Here is a 10,585-nt window from a genome sequence, read left to right on the forward strand (position 1 = left end):
TCTCATATCTCTTAATAATAGGACCAACATTTAGAATTTTTATTTGTATTATGATATTAGATGAATATATTGACATTTGATTACATTTATTCACTTTATTATGAGATGCAAAACAGTTATTACAGTTTTATAATTATATTTCTCTCAATCACCATATTTTTAACTAACATTTGCCCGCAACTTAGCTTGCGTGGATGTCTGTTATTGCTCAGCGGAACTAATTTTACAAAAACAGTAGTAGCATCTACCATTGTGATGTATATTTTATATTGTAGACGTTGATAACAAAACATCTTTGTAAACAATAAGAATCCACAGTTCTCTATTTTTTTCTGTAAACCACATAATCCAATTCAAGGGGCAACAATCTCACAGTCCAGTCTAAGTTCACTTTAGTCAAACAAATCTTGTCTTGTACAGTATATCCCAAATCTGTTGCTCCTTAACCTGCAGTAACATTGAAAGGTTGCAAGTAACATGAGCAGTGACTATATGATTTGTAGTATTTGTCTTGGTGTATCATCTACTGGATTGACATATATACTGCAACTTCATGAGTCAAGATAAGCTGCCTGATTAGTGATTATATAGTTGGATTTTCCTGTGAAATAGATCTTGAGAGAGATATATATATATATATATATATATATATATATGTATTTCTATATGCATAAATATATTACTGTTTGTGTTTGGGGCGTGCAATATATGTAAATATTCTATATGTATTTATATTTATATACATGTAGTCATTTTGGAGTTGAGGAGCCTGTGCAAAATCCGATACATTTTTTTTACTCCATAGTTCATAAAAAGTCACTAAAATTATATTTGTCCCCAAAAAATTATATTTATATACATCTAGTAATTTTTGGCTTGAGGAGCCTGCACACGGCATGCGCTGAGTGTCAAGCTTCTGTTTTTTTATTGCTCCTCTCCCTGATGTCACACTGAGATAATACATTCTTCAGTTTCTTCCTTGATAACTAAGCTATGCAATATTGAAAACACAATCCAAATTCATCCCATAGTGTTTGAATGATGCCGGAATGAACAGACAAACAAAAATTCTTAAAATTGTTTTTGTCTCCATAGTTCATACACAGTCCCAAGGAGTACATTTCTCCCAAAAAAATTTCTATGTACAGACACAACCATTACAACTTTATTATAAGTATAGATTTATTCATTTGTGTCACAATTGTCACAATGCTAGGCACCAACCGTACTGTTATGTTTACATGCTATTTTCTGCTTCACTTTTTTCTGATATCTTTTAGTTTATGTATGAGATTTAATTTAATTTTATACACATAATGGCAGCACAGTCCTTACACTGTCCTTACAATGTGGAGTTTGTATGTTCTCCTTGTGTGAGTGTCCTCCAGGTGCTCTGGTTTCCTCCCACAATCCAAAAATATACTGTTAGGTCAATTGGCACCCAACAAAAATGAACCCTGGAGTGTATGTGTCTTGTGTGTGTGTGTTAGTGGTAGGGAACATAGAGTGTAAGCTCCACTGGGGCAGGGACTGATGTAATTTCCCCCCCCCCATATTTTTACAACCAGGACCAGCTCAGGAGCCAGGTGCTGGTTGTGTCATTTACAGGGGACCCCTACGTTTTTTCTCCAACCAGCAGCCTATTAGCGTGGTAGTGGGTGCTGGTTGGATCCGACAGTCTGCACTTGAGGTACAAAACATGGAAGATTTGACACCGCAAGGATGGTCTTTTGCCCTGTATTTGGATAGGTTTGGTTTCCAGGAAACTGAACTTGCTGATCTCTAGATAAAAGTACATTAAATAGATGGTGGACCAGCTGCAAACGGTAACTTCAAAAGTTAATAAGTATTAGAAAAAAGTGAGTTATATCCTGGTAATTTCCAGTTAGCAGATAGTCATAATATCAGCTCATAGTGGAAGAAATCCATCAAGTTTTAGCAAGAAAACTCACAGTAGCTGACAGTTATGGATGCTGGATATCTTAAAAATTCCTGATTTTCACTGTTCTGGATAAGGAAGGACAAGTGGTCCAATGGATGTGTTTAACGCGTTCTGTGATGGAATTAGACCCACAACCTCTTCAGAAGCATGTATCATATAGTTTAAGATGGCTGTAGCATAAAGTATGGTTTTATTCAATAAACATTTTATTCAATCTCTGTAAAGTTCTACACTTCACCCGTATCCAAATGTGAGCTTTAAGTGCTCCTTCCAACTCTGTAGGTGGATCCAAACAGTAGTAACTATAAATGTGTTTCATTACTTCTTTGCACCAATTGACATATTATTTACTACACTATAAGTGCCTACCCATGGTATATATATAATTACACTGCATGAAAAAAATAAATAATGCATTTTCAATCATTCCTTTGCAACATGATATGTCCAGCTTATTTTATTTTGTATTGCTCCCATCTCAGAATCAATCTCTAAGAACATATCTCTGTACTGTCTATATTTATGTGTGTTACTAGTATGCAGATACTTATCACCCCCACCTCTAATGTCAGGTTCCAGTCCGTGCACTCAGATTATTCGTTGTTACTCTGTTAGAGGGTGAGTTACCTGGTGGAGGAGGACCACTGATGAACATGGGTCCTTGGTTGCTTCTGTAGAAACTTCACCAAGATTCACCCTCCTAACAACACATTCTCTTCCTCTCCTCTTGTTGGCTGTAGGATTCCAGCCAGTGACTGGAATGGCATTGTAGCTCTGCGTTCATTCATTAACCGACAATTAAGTCATCCTAGTGGTAAGAGCTTAGATAGTTGATTTTTGTTTATTCAATTACATGTATTTTGCCTTTACTAGTCCTAATGCAGTCCTCATTGAGTTTTAGGCAGTGTCCGGCTGGGGTCCCCTATCATATGGACAGTGCATTAATGTAGTATATATAGACGGGATCACTACCATGCTAAATGTTTAAACATATGTTACAGTAAATTATACTTTATTCCCTGGACTATGGTGTAGTCACTACAGTGCATTGCTGTTATCAATCTGGGAATTGATCATGTATCTCTAATGGTAAGCCAAGCCTCTTTGGTGGCTGGCCTCAATTCTCTGGCAGCTGATCAGACTCCTTAAGCATGGGCCCATATTAGTACATTTCCCTGTTCCCCTGGTGGCCCTTTCATGCCCCAGTCCAACAGTGCAATGGAATGCAGATGATCCAAAACACCAATTAGTCGAGCTTGGTTGCCTAAGATGGTAGATATTGTATAAAAGTTATATCTTCAATTGTCTGTAATCAGGAAGTCTACTGCCATCTTAATCATGACCATATTGGAGGACACTCACCTCTGTCAAATTTGGAAGCCTGCAGGCAAAAACTGATTGCCCACCGGCCTGTGAAGACTCAATAATTGATCAGTATGCTCCACCCGCCATCTAGAACACTGATGGTATGCAAGTAAACTCTAACTGTGATACCAGACCGGGACATGTGATCCAGGCTTCCCAAGTACCTCACCTGATCATGGAGGACATGATGAGCTGTGTTGCAGCCAACTGCAGACAGCTTTCTAGCCTAGCACTTGAGCAAGCAGCTTTTTTATGACCCTGCTTTCCTCTCCTGCCGAAACCCATTGGATATTGTACCAGGGACTAAGTTTCAGCAGCAGTAGTTACTTACCCTCTATATTGATTGGCCAAGTATTCAAATAAACTGATAATTGGAACTCCCATTCGGTTCAGATAATGAGAGCTAGTATGTTGAAAATACATTCATAGGAACAATTCCATTTAATTATTTAAACTGGCTAGAAAAAAAGGCAGTTAAAAAAGTTTTTGAAGTGATGACTACTTTTTAGATTTTAAGAATTTATTTGTGACAATTTGATAAAATTATTGGTGATAAATATTTTGCTTACAAAATAGGTAAATCAGAAGGCTTGGCATTTCATTTACTGATGCTATAAGTAAGTTTTATATTAACTGTATGTAGAAAATAATTTTAAGTTCTCTGTTCCCACTCCAGACAAAAAATATAATCAAATCAATTAATCTGTGCCATGACACCAGACTTGTCCTCTGCTCATGACTGCTCCAAAAAATACATTCCACCTGCATGTTTATCACCTATATCAGAATTAGATTTTAACATTGTTAAAGACGATCTTTCATTTTTTTTGGACACATTTACCCATCAACTACAAACCATCCAAATGTATGCTGATATAAAGTGGACTCTTTTATTTTTTTTTACCATCTCACAAGTTTCCCTCATATATCCCTCTGATTCAAAAACATGTTTTTTGAAGTTTATTTGTGTATAAATATTCAAATATTTACAAATGTTTCAAAAATATTTGTAAGAGAACAATTTAAACCATTTCTCAACAGGTAATCTGAGTGTCTCCTTCATTCTCATTCACAAATTACTGAGAAAAAGGGGGCTTATAAATGAATTTGAGCAACGTCCATTCTTTGTATGACTTTCTGTGAGGCATGTATGGGGTCAGTATACAGAAAAACCAAGCGCCACCAGGGGGTGTAGATCAGTAATGAAGATAAATAACAAATGTGTAAAAAGCTGCCCTCCACCTGGGAGTAAGCCACCACTCCCAATTGGCACAATACAATGCCAAGGAACTGTAAGAAAAGGATGTAGGTGGAATGGCGCTAAATACACATATCAGAGTGAAACAATTTAATAATGATGAATAGTTTTATAGAATGCAAAAAATTGGTTGAACAGTGCTGTTAAGCAAACAATGTATTGTAACAATAAAAACTGATATAAGTAAAACAATGTCTCTATGACAGTGAGTAAATCAAGGAAAAAGTATCCTAAAACAACTGCAACAATATAGACACAATATTGTAACTGTATGAATGTCCATGCGAATAGAGAATGTCTCAAAAAAATTATTTTTGTTTATGGATATTGATACTGGTAGACAGTCATGAATGGACCAAAAAGAATTGGGAGCACCCTAAAATGACAACTGTCAACGACCTGAATGGTGAATAAGCCGCTCAAGAAAATAATGTCTCACGTATAGTGTGCTCACCTCTCGGTCATAGTATGTAGTTATTCCAGGAGTGGATGCGGCACCAGTCTGGAGGGAGAAACAGACTGGCTCGTGGCTGGAGGTGCCGAGGGCTTGATGGAAGTGCTGATGCACATGCGGGAGCACTGGATGGTGCTGTGACGATCACAAGATGCGGCAGTGAGTGTTCGCCGGCGGTGAACAACCGGACTCGGCGTTGAGGAGACTCTCTCCGGCGAGGGGCAGCCAGGCTCCCCGCAATCTGTAGCTCTCTCCAGAGAGATGTGAACGGCGTGTATGATGAGCTCACAATCCTGAGCCGCAGTAAATGGTCCAATCCAGTGTAGGCTCAATCAGAACTGGATGTGTGGAGAAATCCGGGTGGCGTGTATGATTGCTGGCTGGATGTGTCAAGTAATAGTAAAATATTGAAGCAGTTGGATAAAAAAGAAGTGGTCTCTGTATCCTTAACGCGTTTCACTGCATTAAACAGCTTCTTCAAGAAGGCAGAATAAGCAGCACTTCCATCAAGCCCTCGGCACCTCCAGCCACGAGCCAGTCTGTTTCTCCCTCCAGACTGGTGCCGCATCCACTCCTGGAATAACTACATACTATGACTGAGAGGTGAGCACACTATACGTGAGACATTATTTTCTTGAGCGGCTTATTCACCATTCAGGTCATTGACAGTTGTCATTTTAGGGTGCTCCCAATTCTTTTTGGTCCATTCATGACTGTCTACCGGTATCAATATCCATAAACAAAAATAATTTTTTTGAGACATTCTCTATTCGCATGGACATTCATACAGTTACAATATTGTGTCTATATTGTTGCAGTTGTTTTAGGATACTTTTTCCTTGATTTACTCACTGTCGTAGAGACATTGTATTAGCATGTATGGGGTCAGTGACTGGAGGGTATGCTGATATTTGTTGTACCATTTTGTAAGATCTTGGGGAACCCCAAGGTTAGCTCTCAATTTAGAAGTACATAAATATATGACCCAATAATTATGGACTTACATTAGCCTCAGGATCAGGTACGCAAAGCACAGTGTCACAATGGTCATTTTGTTCTACAACTCTAAGGGGTAAATTTACTAAAGTGAGAGTTTTTAGAAGTGAGTTTTAGAAGAGATGTTGCCTATAGCTACCGGTCAGATTCTAGCTATTATCTTCCTAGAAGGTGCTAGTTACATGTTAAGTAGAATCAGATTGGTTGCTATGGGCAACATCTCTTCTAAAAATCACTTCTAAAAACTCTCACTTTAGTAAATTTACCCCTAAGAATCTAAGAAACATGTCAGGAATATGCATGAAGCTGACATAAGCAAACTTGAATCCTTGCATTTATAAAATCACCTGCCATTAACTATTTTTAATTTGCCAGTTTGGATTACTATGTAAATGTGAAACATTGGCAAACCATTATTTTACACTGATCTTTTAATGGGATGAACATTCAGCAATAAGGTGCAGATATCCTACAATAATTGTATGTTGTTCTCTTTATAACATTATGCCTCCAGTCCAATAGGCTAGTGTACATCTATTTTTCTCAAGGGACAAAAGGACTGTTCTCCAAAAATAAGACTTTTCATGAGGTTCCATATCTGAAGGCCTGCATACCCCCTGGGATGAATCGCTGAAGAGTATATGGCTAGGAAAAACATAACTTCTGCAAATTCTAGTAAAATTCTTTACAAAGAAGGAAGACATTATTATTATTATTTTATTTAATAATAAGATTTTTATAAATTTGATCATTTTAAAATAGACACATATTTGATCAACCCTGATAATGTAATGTAGACTACTAGCTATAATAGAAATGAAACCATACGAATAAGATTGCCATGAAAACTTTATCAATCAATAGAAAATAACAATGGCTTAATTTTTCTGTTCATTTATTAAAAATGTTGAACTCGTTGGAAGGATCCAATTCTGGGGCTAGTGGCTCCCCAGTCAGTGTATCTCCGATACTCTCCAGGTCTCAGGTAGAACTGACGTCCCCGGTAGCTGGGCTCCTCATAGAACACCCAGTATCCGTCATGTACATGGGCAGAGTGAATATCATGGTAGCGGAATCTCTCATAGACATGGGGACAATCTTCTGTGAACTCCATCATCTGACCTCGGAAGTTTTCTCTCTCATAGATGTTAATTCTGAATGAACCCTGGTGCTGTTTCAATAATAGATAGATCAAGAATTCTTGACAAGAGAAAAATGTCATGTCAAACATTTCATATCTATCTATCTATCTATCTATCTATCTGTCTATCTATCTATCTCATATCTATCTATCTATCTCATATCTATCTATCTATCTATCTATCTATCTATCTATCTTTCTATCTATCTATCTCATATCTATTTATCTCTTTTGTATCTATCTATCTATCTATCTATCTCATATCTATCTATCTATCTATCTATCTATCTATCTCATATCTGTCTATCTCATATCTATCTATCTATCTATCTATCTTTCTATCTTTCTATCAATCTATCTATCTATCTATCTATCTATCTATCTATCTGTCTATTTGATCTCTACCGTAATATGTAAAAGTCATAGCAAAAATAGTTATTTGTCTCTTTTGGTAAACTGGAAAACACTATCATCAAACAATTATAATTATACAATATACTGAGTAGAGCTTGTATATAGACATTGAAACCCAGATTTACAATTTGTGGTAAGTATTGAAAATCCACATTTTTGGGGGCTGTTTTACATGCAGTTTTGAATATGTGAGATTTTCTAACGGCAAAACTGCTCATAAAGTTTTAATCCACTCTGTTTGAAATCATTATCCTGATTTTTTGAAAATGTAATTTACTGTATGAAACCACCAGAAAAAAGGCAGATTTTATTTTAGATATGGTTCTTATCAGAGTCTAAACACCAGTTAGTCAATCCAGACAGGTGCCAAAGACTCATTGGGTTATCTCGGGCCTGCCTGCCACTGTTGTTGGCCTGTAGACTTTTCTTATCAAAATAATAAAAAATGGGAGCAGATTTTGGAGATGGAGAGAGGGAGGTCAGATGTCTTCCAGTTATACTACCAGAACCTTACCTATAGTGTTATTGGCAACAGGCTTCATCCCCTACAGCTATACTAATAGGGCATCATGGTAGGACCGTTCTACTGTATTGTCTCTATTGACTCCCATGATCCAGTGCAATGTGCTGAACCCTGATGGGACGAGATCAGCATACGCTTCCTTCATCCCTACAACACAGTGAACATCTCTCCCCAGGATGGCAGGTAAGCACGATATTTCAGTATAAGAGTTTTCACTGAACTACTAAACAATAATGTGTATTTTCTCATAGGTCCTATTCCTCAAGCACAGAACCCCAATATCAACCACACTAATGGGGTTTGAGGCACTGCCTGTCAGAGATTTCTCTTTAAGGAGACATCCACTTATCAAAGGGAGAAAAACTCTACTGTTGAAATTGGACTGAGGCGGAAGGGGAGTCCCCAAACCAGCATCTTGCCTAGGACCAAATCCGTCTGTGGCGCTGATAAATGAGATTGCATACATTTCATCTCTGGCCATTAAGAACATAAGAGCAGCACAAGACACTTACCAGTTCTAAGACCAATCAATATTTATTGATTAAGGTGGATTTTTATTGATCTTATTGAGACAAAATTAATTAATGATTAACAATATTTCATAATTATATTAAGGTGCAGAATAATGTTATCTCATTTTATAATTATGTTAAGGGAGCAATACTAATTTAGAATGTGATTAAGGGGGCAATATTATTTGAATGTTAATGGGCCAATAATAATTTATTATGGGACACCATTTATAGTGCACATTTGGGACACTACAAGTGCTAGCATAAACTTTTGCCCATGTGCATGCTGGGACTAAAACACATTTGCACCATAAACAGTATTTTGCCCCTTAATATTATTATACAATACTTTGGACCCTAAGATAATTATTATTTAATTATGCTGACTTAATCAATACATAATTATTGTCCTGACAATGAATAGGTACATTGAGGTTCCTCTTACATTCTGAATGACCAGATAGCTCACATTCCTATCAGAACAATATCTACGAAACCCTTTGCCTTTTTCCTGACGGTTTCCCCTAAACCACATGTGGCTCTGTCTAAACAATTTGTGGTATTAATTACAGTAGCTGCCTCTAACCTTCAAGACAGCAAAGCCTCTGACTTGGAGCTACATGATCTCGGGTGATTTGCAAATTGCCAAAAGAGCTCTTAGTAAAACAACTTTGTTATGTATTATTTTTTCACAATTTATTATGCATATTTAAACAGTGCAGATATCTTCTTTTAACCCTAAGTAACACTAATAAAGAAAATGTTAAATTCTATTCTCACCATTATTGTTGCTATTCTGAGCTGCAATAAATATGTACTAAAAACCCATGATGCTGTCATTCTCAGCCATAATAGATGGATACACTTATACACTTGACATTTGACCTATTATGCTTGCAAGATGGATGAAAGTTGTATTAATTTTATTATTATACTAATGCCAATCTATTACATAGAGTAATAAAATTATATATATATATGACAGAATCTTGTTTAAACAAATGTATAAAAACACAAACAAAAAACACCAACAATTACCTGTGGGCTTAGACGGCAGGACCTAATGGAGTCATTGTAACCCATCCACTGCTGGAAGTCGGGGTACTCTCCTCTGTGCAGGAAGTACTGGTGCCCCCTGTAATTGGGGAACTCATACAGGATCCAGTTTCCAGTTTCCACACGGATGGAGTTACAGCGCCTGAAGTATGAGGACATGTCTGGGCACTCAGAGCTACACTCATAGGAGCGGCCCTGGAAGTTCCTGTCCTCGTAGAAGATGATCTGCAAAAATAATAATAATAACAATAACAATAATAATAATAATAATAATAATAATAATAATAATAATAATAACAATAATAATAATAATAATAATAATAATAATTAAAATGGGAGTGGGAGTATCCAGAGAAAAATAGGAATATCACAGAAAGTTACTCAAAGGATGAAAATATTTATTTAAATTGTAACTGTTATCAGTCAATTATTTTTGGTTGGGTTGATAAAATAATTAAAAACACTGTAATAAACTGACTGTGGTAGAACTATAGATGGGAGATGTATGAAGCCTTGAAAGAGATAAAGTGAAGAAGTTTCCCAAACCAAACAATCAACTTCTAACTGTCATTTCATAGTCTGTGCCTCTGATTGGTTTCTTTAGGCAAACTTTCCACTGTAGCCCTCTCCAAGGCTTGATACATCTCCCCGTAAAAGAGAGCTGTGTTAGTAATTTCCTGACTCATTGAAGAATATTCTTTTAATGGTATTATATATTATAATTTGTCATAATCGCTCAAAGTATACATTCAAAGTAACGCAACTGCACTACATTTAATACAGTATTTTGTCATTAGCAATATCAGATATAAATAGATTTTGTTGAGAATCTTACCTTCCCCATGTTGGAAGCAGAATGTGATCACAGTAACTGTCTCTAGAGCAGGGAGAATGGGAGCTTTATATATACATCACTTTCTTTAT

General features: G+C 36.5%; 1 protein-coding gene across 1 annotated transcript; it reads right to left on the reverse strand.

Annotated features, from left to right (window-relative positions):
• Positions 1 to 6,893: 6,893 nt before the first annotated feature.
• LOC148501742 (gamma-crystallin-3-like) lies at positions 6,894 to 10,585 on the reverse strand. Its single transcript, XM_088449995.1, has 3 exons — positions 10,497 to 10,585; positions 9,644 to 9,886; positions 6,894 to 7,186 (listed from the first exon to the last, which is right to left on the reverse strand). Exons 1-3 carry the CDS (start codon positions 10,503 to 10,505, stop codon positions 6,914 to 6,916), a joined length of 525 nt encoding a protein of 174 aa, XP_088306121.1. The 5' UTR covers positions 10,506 to 10,585; the 3' UTR covers positions 6,894 to 6,913.

The sequence above is a fragment of the Taudactylus pleione genome, unplaced genomic scaffold (genome assembly GCF_031769625.1).
Source record: "Taudactylus pleione unplaced genomic scaffold, aTauple2 ptg000503l, whole genome shotgun sequence".
NCBI lineage: Eukaryota > Metazoa > Chordata > Amphibia > Anura > Myobatrachidae > Taudactylus > Taudactylus pleione.